This window comes from Hordeum vulgare, chromosome 3H (assembly GCF_904849725.1).
Source record: "Hordeum vulgare subsp. vulgare chromosome 3H, MorexV3_pseudomolecules_assembly, whole genome shotgun sequence".
NCBI classification, from domain to species: Eukaryota; Viridiplantae; Streptophyta; class Magnoliopsida; order Poales; family Poaceae; genus Hordeum; species Hordeum vulgare.
The window spans coordinates 464,783,616-464,802,896 of NC_058520.1; the positions used below are offsets into that span (position 1 = coordinate 464,783,616).

The 19,281-nt window shown below is 44.3% G+C and overlaps 1 protein-coding gene across 1 annotated transcript; it reads left to right on the forward strand.

Moving 5' to 3' along the window:
* Positions 1 to 1,434: 1,434 nt before the first annotated feature.
* Positions 1,435 to 1,913, forward strand: LOC123440177 (nascent polypeptide-associated complex subunit beta-like). Its single transcript, XM_045116751.1, has 3 exons — positions 1,435 to 1,502; positions 1,589 to 1,737; positions 1,858 to 1,913. The coding sequence occupies exons 1-3, from the start codon at positions 1,435 to 1,437 to the stop codon at positions 1,911 to 1,913; spliced, it is 273 nt and encodes a 90-aa protein (XP_044972686.1).
* The last annotated feature ends 17,368 nt before the right edge of the window (positions 1,914 to 19,281 follow it).

Here is a 19,281-nt window from a genome sequence, read left to right on the forward strand (position 1 = left end):
TTGCCGTATTACAAGTTTATTATTTTTTCTGATAAGTTTGTCACATATAATGAAACAATGCAAAGGTTTTCCATTTTTTATTTTTTTTTCAATTTTTCATATCTATTTCCAAATGCGGTCAAAAAGGCGGGTATGACCGTTCCTAGCTAGTGGTTGAATCTTTCAATTTTTTTGGTGTTTCTGTGATGAAATAGATAATTGTGTACCTAGAAATGATTTTTGGGAAAAATAAAGAGCAAAATATAATGTAGTTGCAATTCAAATTTGACCCGCTTCCAGCTGATTCGACGAACATTTGTCTTTTTCATGAGAGGTGGATAAAAGCTTTTCACACCCCAACATTTGGTGAATTGTCCATTAAATTTGGCCTGGTATTTTAGAAAATTGGGTTGGTCCAATTTTGCAACAAATATATGGTAGGTCCTTCACAAAAAACTCATTTTCATTACTCGAGAAATGGAAAATTAATTTTCCGTCCAAAGAAAATCAAAACTTCCTTAGACAACATTGTTTGCCATTCCAATATGCACCCTTGTGCACAATATGAGATCATTTCAACAAACTATGCCATGAATTTGGCCATAAAATTGATCATTTGACTTGAAAGCCATGAATCTTCACACATGATAGCTCATTTATATGAACACTTTTTAAAAATAATCGCCATATTACAAGCTTATTATTTTACGTGATAACTTTGTCACATATATTGACACAATGCGAAGGTTTTCATTTTTTTTGAATTTTTCATTGCCATTTCAAAATGTGGTCAAAATGGCGGGTATGACCATTATATTATTTGAAAATGTAAACAAACTCTCATGTTTATGAAATTTGGTGTGGTATTGGTTTATATTCTCTTGAAAGCATGGAAAATTTGTGAAATTTTTTACTAATTTTTAACATGTTTATTTTGACAAAAGTAATAGTCTAAAGAAACACAAATTATTTGAAGCTTCCGTATTGGATGGAATAGAACTCTCGTGGATCGATGACGTGGCGGACAGATCCACAACCCACACCCACCACAAATCCTAGCCCGGTCCACCGGTCAGCGAGCAGTGTACGGGGTCAACCCAACCCCTCGCTCTCCGAGTCTCCCTCCCCACGAACCCCTCCTCCCTTCCAGATCTGCGCCGCCACCTCCCTTCCAGATCTGCACCATCACGAGCTCGCCGCCGTCCTCCTCCTCTTACCCATGGCCTCCCCACGCCCCTCCCATGCCCACCAGCGTCACCTCTCCATCCGGCGACCGTCTCCTGGTCACCCTACTCCGTCTACATCTCCTTCCTGTAGTAGATCCACGCGTCTATATGCACGTCCGGGACCGCCTCGCCGCCAACGCCACCGACGCGCCGCCGGTCCGCTGCCTCCTCCGTCGCTTCGTCCTCGGTTATAGAGATCTCACAGGTTCTTTGGTGGTTGGTTCCGCAGATGAACAAGGAGAGGCTCATGAAGATGGCCGGCGCCGTCCGCACCGACGGCAAGGGCACCATCCGCCGGTCGGTCCTCCGCGACCGATCTATGAGAAATCTTGGGATTTCAAGCGCTAATCTAATATGCCTCATTGGTTGTGGTCTCGGTGCAGGAAGAAGAAGGCGGCGCACAAGACGACGACCACGGAGGACAAGCGGCTGCAGAGCACACTCAAGAGGGTGGGCGTCAACACCATCCCGGACATCGAGGAGGTCAACATCTTCAAGGATGACCTCGTCATCGAGTTCCTCAACCCCAAAGGTGACCTCTTTCCTTCCTTCCTTCCTTTACGACGCTCTTCAATGAGCTGCATATATTACTTGCTTGTCATGTGGATGTGCAGATGGGGATTACTGACTTGTTTGTGTTCTGTCGATGCAGTGCAAGCGTCCATCGCCGCAAACACATGGGTGGTCAGTGGGACTCCCCATACCTAGAGTATGGATCCCTCTCACTTCCCTATCATTTGCTCATGATGATGATGCAAGTTATATCATTCTTAGATTGGCACCTGTTGTAGTTTTATCAATCGTTTTAATGCACAACTAACATGCATTTACATCATTTTGAGATCCATTGGCGGTGATATCTTACTAGTCCTAGTCAATTTGAACAAGTTTATAACATGCTCATTTTAACTTTGGCCATCCTACACATCTCTGTGTGCACCTGATTAGTCTTCGTAATGTGAAGCTATGCACTTTGGTTTGCCCTTCCTGTCATGTCTGCTATGAAAACGCATGTGTATTATAATATGTTGCTGTCTTCGTGATTACTTATTATATTCATGGTTTGACTTGACAGAGCTACAAGATGTTCTTCGTTCTATCATCAACCAATTGGGTATGCTACTTTTTGATTTACTGAGGCCATCCAATAAATTGTTTAGTTTAATAATATTTTAAGATGATTTATAAGCCTGTGCTGGCACTTGGGCTTCAAGTATTTGACTTCCATTTTATTCAGGTCAGCAGAAATATGTTTGCTCACTCACTTAATGTAAGTTATGGTTTGTATATGTCATTTTTGATATGTGTATAGGTGTAGGTTTATCTTACTTCTGTTGTGTCTGCTTATGCTCTGCACATCCTCTTAATCAAATCATACAGTATTTGAGCTAATAGCATGACATCCTACCTTAGATTTGTTTTTATAAGCCAGTCCTAGGCACAACAAACCAACCAGAATCTACATCTGCATATTATGAGTCTTAGATTTATGCGTGCTTAGCTAGTTTTCTCTTTTGTTGCGCTAAAAAAGTGTAACATTGTTCCTTCTCCGGTTCTTTCTTTAATTCTTTCTTTAATTTAATAATTCATCAATCCTCACTGCCCTGTTACTGTTCTACTCTAGCTGTTCATAACCGTGTTAGTGTTCTTCAACCGTGTGGCAAAGTTTTGTACCTTGCTCTACATTCTTCTTACGTGACAACCAACGATTGTGTTGTTTTCTTTTACCCTGTTTTATTCCATCTTTTTATTATACGTAAGGATGTTCCTTTTTTCTTCCTTATAATTTGTGAAGCTTCACTGCCGTGTTCCTTGTGATTTGAAGTTACTAATCTGTGCTCTGGTGAAATATTACGGTCAAATGTTTTTTTGTTTTGTCTCTTTTTCTGTTGCTCGGAAAGTGGTGAGAAGATGTCGATGATGCCTACTTGGGAAATTCAAATAAACAAATCATAAAAATTTCTGAACCTATGTCTCATAGGAGAGTGGAATGAACTCCATTGTTAGCAGATGTGCCATTGTTCTATTGTGCATTTTTGTCTGTTCTTGCTATATTCCTGTGTAAGGAAATGTATTCACGAGATGAGTTATTGTGTTATGTAAACCTGTGAGATGTATTATGTGATGTTATATGATGGATGATTTTAATTCGACTTGGAGTTTTCTTGATTTGAATATGAAATAGTGTTGGATTAAATATTGGACAAATAATTGGGTTGAAAAGTCCCAACAAATAGAAATGAAACCAAGTTCTGGAATAAGAAGTTGCTGAATTCAAAAATGAAAAAAGGCCAAAACTGAAATTAGACCAAATGTATTTGGGCACTAAAAGGCCAGGGCCCAAATTATAATAATACAAATAAAATCAAAAAAATACTAGACGTGGCTGTAAATAGGCTAAGGCCCAAAAAGAAGCCCAATAAGAAAAAGCCCCAAAAATTAAAACCAGCCCATGTGGTCAATTGAAATGGGTTGGGCTGATTTCAACCATGACGTTTTGATTTCATCGTAATTTTGCCACGTAGGATTGCCACGTAGGATTGGGTTAGATTGCCAATGGCGATTTAGGATCGTCGTAAAGGTTACGCCGATCCAGGAATCATCGTAAAAGTTACGACGATTTCGATCAAAATGTCGTTGCTGTCAGTTTTTGACGCTCCGTTTTAGACGCTTGGTTTTTCATCGTAAGATCATCGTAAATTAAAAACCGTGACGATGTAGCGACGAAAATATAGCGTCGTGTATTAGAATATTTCTTGTAGTGATACAAGAGATGAACTAGGGTTTGAAGAGGAGATGGTGCTGATGAATATGTTGATGGAGATTGACCCCCTCTCTATGAGAGGATCGTTCGTGATGACGATGACTTCAATTTCCCCCTCCGGGAGGGAAGTTTCCCCGGCAAAATAGTGCGCTGGAGCTGTAGATTTGTTCTGCCGAAGTTCCGCCTCGAGACGGCGACGCGTTGTCCCGAAAGTTTTGATATGATTTTTTCTAGGTCAAAACCTTTCATATAGCAGAAGATGGGAACCGGAGGCCTGCGAGGGGGCCCACAAGCGTGCAGGGCCCGCCCACGGGGTAGGCCGCGCCCCCGTGGCTTGTGGCCACCTGGTGGGTCCCCTTAATTATTTATTTCTCCCAATATTTTTTATATATTCCAAAACAATTCTCCGTAAGTTTTCAGTACTTTTGGAGTTTTGCAAAATAGGTCTCTCAGATTTGCTCCTTTTCCGATCGAGAATTCCAGCTGTCAGCATTCTCCCTCTTCATGTAAACCTTGTAAAATAAGAGAGAAAAGACATAAGTATTGTACCATAATGTGTATTAACATCCCATAATGCAATAAATATCGATATAAAAGCATGATGCAAAATGGACGTATCAACTCCCCCAAGCTTATACCTAGCTTGTTCTCAAGCGAAAACCAATATCGATAAATATGCCCACATGTTTAGAGGTAGAGGTGTCGATAAAAATAAAGTGCCGACATGAAGGCACCATTGTTATATTTAGAACAACAACACATATTGACATAGAATATCTTATGCTAGAGTAATAATTCATTCACAAGGTAAAATATGAATCAATAACTCTATTGAGAACTAACAAACTATGATTTCAGTCATTGAAGCAACTCCAATTTCTCGCAACGTAGGAAAGAGTCAATATAAGAGCTTGTAAAGCAAATCCACATACTCAATCATCTTATGGTCTTTCATAATTACTAACACTCACGCGGTACCTATGAGGTCAAAGCTTCGATCGGACACATAGTAAGATAGTGGCTTATAGTTTTCCGTCCCAACTATTTACCTCAAGGGTAATGTCAACAATAATAACTCATGATCAGCCACATCCGAGTGGATATATTTGTCTAGATCATTCCCCAACACATGACGCTTGCCAAAAGATAAAGGCGAAATAAAGGAAATGGTGAAGATCAGAAAGTAAAGGTAATAGATAGGCCCTTCACAGAGGGAAGCAGAGGTTGTCATGCGCTTTATAGTTGGATGCGCAATACCTTAATGCAAAATAAAGTCATTTTATATTGCCCCTTGTGATAAAGAACTTTATTATGCAGCCTGTCACTTTTATTTCTTCTATATCACAAGTTCGTATAAAGTTTATTTTCCTCACACTAATAAATCACACATATTTAGAGAGAATGTTTTATTGCTTGCACCAATGGAAACTTACTTGAAGAAACTTACTCAATCCATAGGTAGGTATGGTGGACTCTCAAGGCAAAACTAGGTTAAAGGTGTTTGGATGCACAAGTAGTATCTCTACTTGGTGCGGAAGTTTTTGGCTAATATGGGGTGGAAGCAAGCAACACATGTTGAAGGATCTATAGCCATATAACTTCTATTTGGAAGTAAGCAAACATAACTCATTATGTTGTCTTCCTTGTCCAACATCAACTTCTTAACATATAATATTTTAATGAGTGCTCACAATCACAAAAGATGTCTAAGATAATATATTTATATGTGAACCTCTCTTTCTTTATTACTTCCTTTTAATTGCAACAATGACCAATAGCTTTGTTTGTTAACTCACAACAAATTTCAGTCGACATACTTTTTATATGTGAAGTCATCACTCCCCGTAAGATCATTATATATACTCTTTTGCTTTTATTCTATACTTATTTCTATTACTATTTCTCAAGATCATAACAAGCAAGCAAAGCCCTCAACTCAAAACTACTCTTTATTATATAACTCTTGGATTTGCTTACATAGGGGGAACATAAAGCAAAACTCAAAACTAGATCACTCTAAAACTTTATTCTACTAGATGAATATATAACCAAAAGGATCGATCGAAGAAAAACGAAGAAAGTAAAAGCTGTGATGGTGATACGATACTGGGGCACCTCCCCCAAGCTTGGCACAAGCCAAGGGGAGTGCCCATACCCATGTGTTTAGTTGTCTTTCTTCGGAGGTGGTGATGTTGGAGTTGTTGGTGAGGTTGAAGGCTTGTCCTCCATATTCCAAGGCATGGGCTCACCATCATAAAAAAATGAACGAGTCTCCACGATCCTCAAGTCTGCAACTAAAATCATTTTCTTAAATATGTATTCATACTCATAGTTTTCGTTTGGAGGTTATAGATCTGGGCTTGGAGGTGCTCGATTTTCTCGTAAATCCCGAAGACATGATCCCAGAGGTCCTTGGTGTCTAGCTTGTACTTATGAGTAAACTCCGTGATCATCATGTGATTGGCATTGAGTCCTCATTCCACCATCCCTTGGCACTTGAAGACTTGTTGGTCCATTGCTTCGAGCCTTGTCTCCACGTTTCCGGTCTTCTTTCTCCCCTCAACATAACGGATGTGCAACACCCCCTCATGCATCTCAATGGTTTGAGGGTGTTGCAGCATCTCCGAGGGGTAGGGTTTGATGACCCTCTCGAAGAACCTGTCCTTCAAAGCACTTGAAGACGTCATGTTGATCTAAATCTGCTGCAGAAACAACTCAAAATGAAAATTGGAGGTATTGTTGTGATACGAAGGTCAAAACCTTCGGGAGATTATATAATGAATTTTTGCCAACCCAAGAGAGTATACCACAAGAAAACGGAGTCCGGAGAGTACATGAGGTAGCCACATGCCAGCAGGGCGTGCCCCTTGGATTTTCGTCTCCTTGTGCACTTTTCGGACTGCTTTAAATTTTCCTAATTTTTTAAATATTCTAAAACTGATAAAAATGCCATTGGGAACATTTTGGAGTCGGTTTTGTTGGGGCATAGTTTATGCCTAAGTAATTTTGGTGATTGATGACAGTACCGTAAAGGACTAACCATGTGTGTTAAGGTTTCAGATAACACACGTCAACGGCACAAGACGACTCGCCTCCTCGTTCGTGGAACAGAAGCACGACGTTCTCTACGATTCTCTTTATTTGAGTCATAGGAAAGCCGTACTATTAAGAGGGGAACCGTAGTGGAAAGGTTTGGGTGGAATCAATCTTTGCACGCGCACACTTCACATATTTTCCCCTTGCCGGCAACTTTGGAGTGGCTCCCGACTTTGTGTTTCCTTCATCTTTGCAAATGGTCCCCCCAGCGGTAGTACCGCTGGGCCTAGCGGTAGTACCGCTGGAGTGCTAGCGGTGGTACCGCTGCAACTCGCGGTAGTACCGCTAGCTGGCGGTAGTACCGCCCCTATCAGCGGTAGTACCACTCCAGGAGCTTTGTACCGCCTGCCTAGCGGTTGTGCGTGGACGGATCTTTTTGCGAAGACTTTCTTGGTGGTGGTAGTGCTTGCACTACCAGGGGCCTAGCGGTAGTACCGCTGGAGTGCCAGCGGTAGTACCGCTGCACCCAGCGGTAGTACCGCTGGACACGGGCTGTGAGTGGGAAAACGGTTGGATTCCCCCCCACTATATAAAGGGTTCTTCTAGCTGTGAAACCTTACCTCTCATCCTCCCAAGCTCCATTGTTGCGTTCTAAGCTCAAAAGTGCCCGATCTCTCTCCCTAGCCAATCAAACTTGTTGATTCTTTAGGGATTGGTTGAGAAGGCCTAGATCCACACTTCCACCAAGAGAAAAGTTGATTCCCCCACCAATCCCTTGCGGATATTGTTACTCTTGGGTGTTTGAGCATCCTAGATGGTTGAGGTCACGTCGAAGCCATATTCCATTGTGGTGAAGCTTCGTGGTCTTGTTGGGAGCCTCCAAGCTTTGTGTGGAGTTTGCCCCAACCTTGTTTGTAAAGGTTCGGTCGCCGCCTTCAAGGGCACCTATAGTGGAATCACGGTACCTTGCATTGTGCGAGGGCGTGAGGAGAATACGGTGGCCTTAGTGGCTTATTGGGGAGCATTGTGCCTCCACACCACTCCAACAGAGACGTACTTCCTGTCAAAGGGAAGGAACTTCGATAACACATCCTCGTCTCCGTCGGTTCCACTTGTGGTTATCTCTAACCTTTACTTTGTGTATGCTTATGTTGTTGTCTATATCCTACTTGTCTTAATAGTTCTCGTTGTTAGCTTCATTAGGGTTCACCTCATTGTCATAATATTTGTGAACCCATATGTTGTTTACCTTAACTTGCTAAGTTTAATTAAAAAGTGGTCATTGTCTATTCACCCCCCTCTAGTCAACCATATCGATCCTTTCAATTGGTATCAGAGCCACGTCTCTTTATTAAGGGTTTAACCACCCGAAGAGTATGGAAGGCGAAGAGGGAATTAACCATGGGCAACCCGAGGCCATGGACTTGACTTCGGTCACAAGGGACGACTTGAATACGGCTATGGCCGCCCTCAAGACGTCCTTGACGAACGAAGTCAAGACCATGCTTAAAGAGTTAATTGAGGGATTTAATAGTTCTCCCGAACCGACTATAGTGGTTAAACCCACCGTCACCGGTTCGGAGGCCAACTCCTCTAAGGAAGCGGCTAAAGGTATGCGACCTACCTCATCTCACGAAAAGGATGGGACTGGAACATATGCCTCAGTTCCCCCCCATGGCCTATGGAGGATCCGTTCCCGCACCGCGTCTTAATCCTGTTGGTCCTCCTCCTAAGCTTGTAAAAGGTGACTTTGCTAACTGGTCATTTTCTATTAAGTCTCATTTGAATCACAACTCAACAAACTTGTGGAGAATCATCGAACAAGGATATTATCCCCATGATCCAAGCAACCTCACTCCAAGAGAAGATGCAGACAATCAATACAATCACTCCGCTTTGTTCATTCTCCAGTCCGCAGTGCCACCTGAAGATCTTCCTCACTTGCATCCCTTCACATTGGCCAAGGATTGTTGGGAGCATATTATGGTGTTGTATAAGGGAAGCTCAAGCATTCAACGATCCAACTATGAAGTGATACTTGATAAGGACGATGAGTTTGTGATGAAGGAAGACGAGGACCCTCGTGATCTATATCGGAGGGTTACTGCTATTGCTGTGGCACTAAAGGATCATGGGAGCAAGGATGTGGATGATACATGGGTCAAGCGCAAGTTTCTCAAAGCCATCATGCCTTTCAACAAAGCCATGTCATCTGTCATTCGTCAGCGGCCAGACTTCCACTCCTTGTCTTCCAGTGAGGTGTTGGATGAATTCATTGCAATGTCAATCATGAATGAAACAGCCGACAATGCACTTGCTCGTGTTTGCTCAAAGAAAAATTCACCCAACCTTGCGTTGAAAGCAAAAGCAATGCCTGAAGAAGAAGAAGAGGATTATGAAGAAGAGAGCTGCCCTGAAGACACAAAGTATGCCTATCATGAGCACATGGCTCTTGCATCAAGGCAATTCTGGGGCAACAAGAGGAACTCAAGACCCACCTTCACCAAGAACAACTCGAGTGGATTCAAACCCAAACAACGAGTAAGGACATGTTATAACTGTGGTAACGTGAGTCACTTCGTGGCCGAATGTCCCTATGAGAAAAGGGAAGACAACGGGGGCAAGCTCATTCGCAAAGACAAAACCAAATCATTTCCAATCAAGAACAACTTTGTGAAGAAACCCCACCCAAAAGGGATGGTGGCCCTTGAAGAGTACCCTTCCGATGATGATGATGATGATGATACAGTGGCAACGGCAACTGTTGCTATTGCCACTACCTCTCCCCAGAAGGTGTCTCTCTTCAACGCCCCCAACGAGAGCCACATCACCAAGTGCCTCATGGCAAAAGGTATCAATCAGGTAACTCCCGTCATTAAGACCAACATCGCTTCTGCCCCTTCATTGTTAAATTGTGTTGAAGATAGTGATGTTGGGGAACTTAATGAGCATGATCTTGACAAGTTTCTGTGCACTATTAAGGGAGATACCAAGAAGCACTTTGTTGCTCTCTTGGAACAACTGGGTGAGGCCACTGACCTCATTGAGTCTCATGAGGAGACCATCTCCGAGCTTCAGGGACACAGTCGTGACTATGCCGATAAAATTTCTGAATTATCTAATGCTCTAGAAAAGTAGCGCACTCTTCGTTTGGCTCTTGAGGAGTCATAGAACGATGTCTGCACTAAAATGCAAAAGAAAGTAGATCATGATGTCGTTCTTACTCGTATGCTTAAGTCTGACAAGTATGCTCTTGGGGTTGGCCATGACAGACTCAAAGAGGAGTTTGACACACTTGACAAGGCCCACAAGGTCTTGAAAGGTGTTCATTTCTCTCTGAAAGAGTCTCATGATCAACTCCAAGTAAAGCTTACCAAGGAGATCTCTACTTGTCCTCCCTTTGTGTTAATTGATAATGCTTGTGCACCTAACCCCTGTTGTGAGCATGTACATCTTGTGGAGGAAAATGCCAAGTTAAAGGAGAAACTTGAGAAGGGCCTTGTGGCATGCATACAAGGTGAGAAGAGCCCGAACGACCTCTTGAGCACTCAAAAGGGTGTTGTAGGAAAGGAGGGACTTGGACTTACCTCCAAGTCAAAAGGTAAAAGGAGGAACAGGAACAAACGATCTCCTACCCTCATGGACATCTTTATCAAAGAGGGTGAGGGGACTCAGAAGGTGAACAGGAACAAGGTGGACTATGGAAACCTCAAGAAGGGAAAAACCATTCCTACTAACACAGCCAGCAAACTCAATTCTTCTTATGTCTTATGTTGTGCTAGTGATGGGCATGTTTATGCTAGATTTGTTGGTTCCTACGATGAGTATATTGAATGGGCTATCTGGGTTCCTAAGACCCTTGTCTCTAACATGAAAGGACCCATTAAAAAATGGGTACCTAAAACCAAGCCTTGATCTATTGCAGGAGTTTGCTTCCGGTGGGGTATCATGGTTGCTCGATAGTGGAGCAACAAATCATATGACCGGAAGCAAGGACTTAGTGGTGGATGTGCATCCTTCTCCATCTATGCCCACCCATGTCCAATTCGCCGATGCATCCTCTTCAAAGGTATTGGGATTTGGTAAGGTGGTCGTCTCTCAAGATTTATCTATTGAGAAGGTCATGCTTGTTGAGTCACTTGCCTACAATTTACTTTCGGTTCGTCAACTCGCAATTATGGGTTTTTCCACATTCTTTAATCTTGATACTGTGGTCCTCCTGAGGAGCAAGACTCTTAAAGTAGCCTATGTTGGATATGTCGAAAATGGTCTTTATGTGGTGAACTTCTCAAAGCGACCCACTAAGACTGCGACATGTTTAATGGCTAAAGTTGATGTGGCTGGCTTTGGCATCGCCATTTAGCTCATGTCAATATGAGATCTTTGCAAAGCCTTCTGACAGGGGACCATATTCCTGGACTAACAAATGTGAGTTTTGCTAAAGATCGTGTTTGCAGTGCCTGCATTGAAGGAAATATTCATGAAACTGCTCATCGTCCAACGACTCTTATCTACACTAAGAGGCCATTGGAACTTCTCCATATGGATCTGTTTGGTCCTCCATCATTTGATAGTCTTGGAGGCAGAAAGTATTGCTTAGTGATTGTTGACGACTACTCAAGATATACCTAGGTATATTTCTTTAAAAAGAAGAGTGAGACTCAACAAACGGTCATCAACTTTGCTAATGAAGCGCAACGTCAACATGAAGCAAAGATCTTGATGATTAGAAGTGACAATGGCACCGAGTTCAAGAACTACACCTTGGATGAGTTTCTAGGTGATGAGGGAATCAAACACCAATATTCTGCACCATATACCCCTCAACAAAACGGCGTGGCAGAAAGGAAGAACTGGACCTTGATAGACGTTGCAAGGACAATGATGGCAGAATTCAAATCTCCATATAACTTCTGGGCAGAGGCCATCAACACAGCATGTCATGCATCCAATCGTCTCTATATCCGCAAAGGCTTGAACAAGACTCCGTATGAGATTCTAACTAGAAACAAACCCAATCTCAAGTACTTCCGGGTATTCGGTTGTAAGTGTTTCATTCTCAAGAAAGGTGCACGGTTAGCTAAATTTGATTCTAGAGCACATGAGAGTATCTTTGTTGGTTATGCTACAAACTCTCATGCTTACCGTGTCCTCAACAAGTCCACCAGACTCATTGAGGAGACGTGTAACGTGGAGTTCGATGAAAATAATGGCTCCCAAGTGGAGCAAAGTGGTCTTTGTGATGTAGGTGATGAAATTCCTCCCCAAGCCATAAGAAGAATGGGGATTGGTCAAATACTCCCCATTGGGGAACCCCTTGTGGCCGAAGGAGAAGGACAATGCTCTACTCAAGTGGAGCCATCACCTCCACAAGTCCCACACGGTTCCGATGAACAGAGAGAAGACTCTCAACAAAATAAACAAGCTCAAGGTCAAGATAAATTGCCCAACAATGATGATGTGTCTCAGGATATTCAAGCACTACCACAAGACTCCGAACCTGCTCATGATCAAGATCAAGTTCAACCACGAGATCCAGACCAAGTAGAAGCACAAGATCAAGATCAAGAGCAACCACAAATACAAGAACAAACTAGTGAACCTGCTCAAGTCGAAGGACAAGATGATCATGAGACTGTCTCACAATTCCCTTCTGCAGCACCAACAGCCGGCTCAAGACGCAAGGGCAAGCAAAGTAAACAAGTCGATGCTTCCCAGTTATCTAATGATGAACTCTTGGAGCGTCGAGCAACCAAGATTGCGAACAAGCTGAGAGTCAAGTCACATCTTATGAAGAATGTACTTGGCAGTTTAAAAAGGGGAGTATCCACCCGTCAACAGATTTGGAATTATTGTGAGCATCACACGTTTGTTTCGTATTGTGAACCTCAACAGGTACAGGAAGCGCTCGATGATGAGGATTGGCTTATGGCCATGCACGAAGAACTTAAGAACTTCGAGCGCAACCAAGTCTGGGATTTAGTGCCTAGGCCAACGGAGGAACATAATGTCATCGGGACCAAATGGATATTCAAGAACAAGCAAGATGCCAATGGGATTGTGATTCGAAACAAGGAAAGATTGGTGGCTCAAGGCTACTCCCAAGTCGAGGGTATCGACTACGGTGAAACCTTTGCCCCTGTTGCTCGTCTAGAATCTATTCGCATGTTGCTTGCATTTGCTTCTCATCATAACTTCAAATTACAACAAATGGATGTGAAAAGTGCCTTTCTTAATGGTCCTTTAAATGAGTTGGTCTATGTCAAACAACCCCCGGGATTCGAACATCCCAAGCTCCCCAATCATGTGTACAAACTTAATAAGGCACTCTATGGCCTTAAACAAGCCCCACGCGCGTGGTATGAGTATCTTACTGAGTTGTTACAAGATCGTGGGTTTGAAATTGGGAAGATAGATCCCACTCTTTTTACTAAGAGGGTTAAAGGGGATTTGTTCATATGCCAACTATATGTTGATGATATTATCTTTGGCTCTCCTAACATTTCCTTCAATGAAAAATTTGCTGCACTAATGACTGAGAAGTTTGAGATGTCCATGATGGGAGAGTTGAAGTTCTTCCTCGGGTTCGAGATTAAACAAGGTCTAGAAGGGACATTCATCAAACAAGCCAAGTACACTCAAGACATGCTCAAACGGTTCGAGCTCGAAGATGTCAAAGCAGTCAAATTCCCCATGCCAACAAGATGCAAGCTTGACAGTGATCCCAATGGTAAAGCAGTGGATCAAAAGGTATATCGCTCGATGATTGGATCCATCCTTTACCTTTGTGCATCTAGACCGGATATTATGTTGAGTGTAGGGATATGTGCACGGTTTCAATCTGCACCAAAAGAAAGTCATTACATGGCTGTTAAGCGAATCTTTCGATATTTGGCTCATACCCCAAATTTTGGCCTTTGGTATCCCAAAGGAGCAAACTTCAATCTAGTTGGCTATTCTGATTCAGATTGGGCAGGAGATTGTGTGGAGAGGAAGTCAACATCTGGAGGATGCCAATTCCTTGGTCGCTCATTGGTAAGTTGGTCGTCAAAGAAGCAGAATTGCGTCTCTTTATCATCCACCGAAGCTGAGTATGTGGCAGCTGCAAGTTGTTGTGCACAATTGCTATGGATGAGGCAAACTTTAAAGGATTATGGTGTCACCTGAGACAAAGTGCCTCTTCTATGTGACAATCAAAGTGCTATCAAGATTTCCCTCAACCCAGTGCAACATAGCAAAACCAAACATATTGATATTCGCCATCACTTCATTCGTGAACATATCAAGCTAGGTGATATTGAGGTTCACTTCATCCACACTGAAGAGCAACTTGCAGATATTTTCACTAAGCCTCTAGATGAAGCAAGGTTCCGGGAGTTAAGGCATGAGCTAAATATCATTGATTCAAGTAATGTGGATTGAAGCTAGGCATGTTGCACCTTACTTTGCATTCTATCTTGGTCTCGATGTAGGCATGGACATAGGGGGAGTGTTGTTCTCTCAATGAACTTTCCCTCCCCCATTATGCATAAATCAATCTAGTCTTTCACTTTAGCCATTGTCAAATGACACTTGTGCTTCAAAGACGAGCATTGGTCATGAACCCAAGGATAATTCTTCGCGGTGTCATACCATTGTCTCAAACATAGGTGGCCTCGGCCACCGCCCCCCACCTTTCTCTCATATCGAAGAAAGGATATAAAATGACAAGTCAGTATATTTTTTTTCTGGTGATATCCTTTTTTTCACTTACTTGTCATTTGCCCACGTTATTCTCTTCTCCTAGGTCCTGTTGTGACATTTGCAGCGGTACTACTACCAGGGGTAGCGGTACTACCTCCAGGACTCCAGCGGTACTACCGCTAGGGGCAGCGGTACTACCGCCAGGACCCCAGCGGTACTACCGCCAAGGGATAGCGGTAGTACCGCCAGGATCCCAATCTACCACGACCTAACTAGGAATTTCTTTAGGGCTGTCCCAGGGGGAGCGGTACTACCGCCAGGGGGAGCGGTACTACCGCTAGGACCCCAGCGGCACTACCGCTGCATCCAGCGGTACTACCGCCAGGTAGCGGTACTACCGCCAGGACCACAGCGGTACTACCGCTGGCCCGTACCCCTTGGGCTATATAAAGGACGGGGAGCCCTTGTTTCCCTGGTTCTTTCTTCTTCCTCGCGGCTCCTCCCTCCCCAACCCCGAAATCCCCCTATTTTGATCTCTATTAGTGGAGCCCTTTCTCTTCGTTGGATTGGAGGGTTTGCTCCACTTCTCCTTCCTCCTCCAAGGGCCATGAATCCTGGTAAAGCTCCTCCCCTTCTTCTCTTGGTTGATGTTCTTGTTCTAGGGTTAGGAGCATTGGTGGTTTAGATCCATGTCTTTCATCTTGTGCCTTGTTCTTGGATGGCATGAAGGAGATATTTGAGGGGAGTGCAGGTCCTATGAATCTTTGTTGTTTATTTTGCCATGCCCTAGGATTTACATGTTTTAGATCAACCACTTGAACTATGTTTGGATTAGATCTAAAACTTGCTCTCTCTTGCCTAGGCATGTACTTACTTCGGTGGTACTTGTGATCCTCATGTGAGTAGGGCTGTGGTGGAGTTCTTAGTGTTCATACACAGCCCATGCCCCTCGTAAAATTCGTGTAGCCATATCTATGGGGTATATTTTATCTGTCAGATCTGAAAATCAAACCCCAGCGGTACTACCGCCAGGATAGCGGTACTACCGCTAGGACCCCCAGCGGTACTACCGCTAGGGGTAGCGCTACTACCACTAGGACCCCCAGCGGTACTACCGCCAGGAGGATTCACTGTGCATTCTTTTCATGTGCTTGGCAATGAGTGTTTACTTTTCTGACTTTGCTCGTTCATTGCCTTGACTCTTTTTGTCGCTCCTTTTTCGGTGTGTGTTTTGTGTCAGAGGTGGTGCTCTCCGTTTGAACCCCTCACGGGACACGCGGTCAAAGCATTATCGCAACCCAGAGGCTCCAGAGGGCTCCGCCACTTCAGGTCTGCAACCCAAAAAGTAGGCCTTCAAGAAGACCGCGCACAAGGACAAGGGGATCAATGTCCGCACAATGGCCCCTAAGGACTTTCTGCGGTTCCGCACTCAAAACCATTATCTCCAAGAGCGGGCTGTGATCAAGAATGTTGAGCATGTTTGGGCAAGGGATCACTGCAGGATCTACCGTGATATTGTCATGAATTTCAAGAAGAACTTTGTCCCCGTTCAGTGTATTGACCTAGCTCATCTTCAGCGGAACCTGGACTATTTTGGTGATGCCCTTTCTCTGATTGAAAAACTGGGCATCAAGGACATCATCACTTTCAAGACAGATTTTGACCCCAATGTTGTTGCCTAGTTCTATGTCACGGTCCACTTCTCTCCTGATGACGAGCGCTCCATGGTGTGGATGACTGGGACTCGGAAGATGACCGGTACCTGGCGTGAATTCATGGCATTCCTCAAGGTTGAGTTCCAGGGAGCTGACACTCCACTTGGGATGCGTCCTCATGCTGCAGCTCCCACTGATAGGGCCCCCGCCAAGGACAGATTGCAGCATCTCTATGTGAAGAAGGGTGTGCTCCCCAAGCATCTGTACATCATGCATCGGATCTTCCGCAACACCCGCTTTCCTCGCATTGGCAACTTCGACGAGGTACATGGCTCTCTGGCTGAGATGCTGCTGCTCTGTGAGGAGGCTATGACTAAGGAGTCTGCCCCTCTTGATATTTCTGATGTGATGTTCACTGAGCTCTGGAACTGTATCATGATGCGCAAGGTTCCCATCTACGGGCCCTATCTGTTCCCTTATATCCGTCAGAACTGGCAAGACACCTATCCGCAGGAGGAGCTATACATTCAGGCTGATTACATTGTGCATGATCCTGTCAAGCTTCGCGTCAAAGATAAATGGGCCAACCCATCAACTTCCTCTCAACACATAGACACTGACACAGAGACTGCTGCTGACAGAGGAACCGCCTCTCAGTCCCGCTCTTATGCTATGCCATCTTGGGCCATCAAACTGCACGATAAGATGAAGACTCTCTTCTGCATGCAGGCTAAGGGCCAGTACCAGACGCACGTGGCCCAGAAGGAGAACCGTCAGAGGCACAAGCGTGTCCTAAGGACTCTTGATGTTGACATCTCTAGCGGATCAGAGGACGACATAACTCCAGAGGCTACTTGGATGCGCGCTCAAGGTTACCAGTGGTCTGGCGCTGAGGAGGAAGAGGAAGAGCAGGATGATCCGGAGGGCACATACGAGTCTGGCGCTGCTGAGGATGAGGAGTAACAACCTGTGGCATTAGGTGTGCCCCTTTTTGGTATCTTGTGCCAAAGGGGGAGAGAGTCTAGGAGCTGGCTTTGCTTTCAGAGTCGAAGTTTGCTTTGCTTTGCTTTCTTTCGTGTTTTGCTTCGAACTTGGTTTGCTTCTAGTTTGATATCGTTTGTGAGACATGAACTTATGTGAGATTTATTTCCATCATATGCTGTGAGTCATATGCCCCGTATTGTCATATATCTCTATCTTTTTGTTCTCATATTATTCTCTGTGCAAATCCGGTATTGTCATCAATCCACCAAAAAGGGGAAGATTGTTGGGGCATAGTTTATGCCTAAGTAATTTTGGTGATTGATGACAGTACCGTAAAGGACTAACCGTGTGTGTTAAGGTTACAGATAACACACGTCAACGGCACAAGACGACTCGCCACCTCGTTCGTGGAACAGAAGCACGGCGTTCTCTACGATTCTCTTTATTTGAGTCATAGGAAAGCCGTACTATTAAGAGGGGAACCGTAGTGGAAAGGTTTGGGTGGAATCAATCTTTGCACGCGCACACTTCACATATTTTCCCCTTGCCGGCAACTTTGGAGTGGCTCCCGCCTTTGTGTTTCCTTCATCTTTGCAAATGGTCCCCCCAGCGGTAGTACCGCTGGGCCTAGCGGTAGTACCGCTATCCCCATCGGTAGTACTGCTAGCCCTAGCGGTAGTACCGCTGGAGTGCTAGCGGTGGTACCGCTACAGCCAGCGGTAGTACCGCTAGCTGGCGGTAGTACCGCCCCTGGTCAGCGGTAGTACCGCTCCAGGAGCTTTGTACCGCCTGCCTAGCGGTTGTGCGTGGACGGACCTTTTTGCGAAGACTTTCTTGGCGGTGGTAGTGCTTGCACTACCAGGGGCCTAGCGATAGTACCGCTGTAGTGCCAGCGGTAGTACCGCTGCAGCTAGCGGTAGTACCGCTGGAGTGCCAGCGGTAGTACCGCTGGACACGGGCTGTGAGTGGGAAAACGGTTGGATTCCCCCCACTATATAAAGGGTTCTTCTAGCTGTGAAACCTTACCTCTCATCCTCCCAAGCTCCATTGTTGCGTTCTAAGCTCAAAAGTGCCCGATCTCTCTCCCTAGCCAATCAAACTTGTTGATTCTTTTGGGATTGGTTGAGAAGGCCTAGATCCACACTTCCACCAAGAGAAAAGTTGATTCCCCCACCAATCCCTTGCGGATCTTGTTACTCTTGGGTGTTTGAGCATCCTAGACGGTTGAGGTCACCTCGAAGCCATATTCCATTGTGGTGAAGCTTCGTGGTCTTGTTGGGAGCCTCCAAGCTTTGTGTGGAGTTTTCCCCAACCTTGTTTGTAAAGGTTCGGTCGCCGCCTTCAAGGGCACCTATAGTGGAATCATGGTACCTTGCACTGTGCGAGGGCGTGAGGAGAATACGGTGGCCTTAGTGGCTTATTGGGGAGCATTGTGCCTCCACACCCCTCCAACGAGACGTACTTCCTGTCAAAGGGATGGAACTTCGGTAACACATCCTCGTCTCCATCGGTTCCACTTGTGGTTATCTCTAACCTTTACTTTGTGTATGCTTATGTTGTTGTCTATATCCTACTTGTCTTAATAGCTCTCGTTGTTAGCTTCATTAGGGTTCACCTCATTGTCATAATATTTGTGAACCCATATGTTGTTTACCTTAACTTGCTAAGTTTAATTAAAAAGTGGTCGTTGTCTATTCACCCCCCCTCTAGTCTACCATATCGATTCTTTCAGGTTTGCTTACCGTAACACATACCTATTCCTTTTCAGAGTCTGGAATGTTCTGATAGGTCTCCCTAATGTACTCCTCTAGAATTATGGTATTGGTAATATTGGTTTCAACATTTAAGGGAGTACCTGAGATATATTGTTTGATTTCTTTGCCCATTTACCACCTTCGGATTTATGCCTTCGGTGTTGGTGATCTTGATGGCACCGGAATGATATACTTCCTCG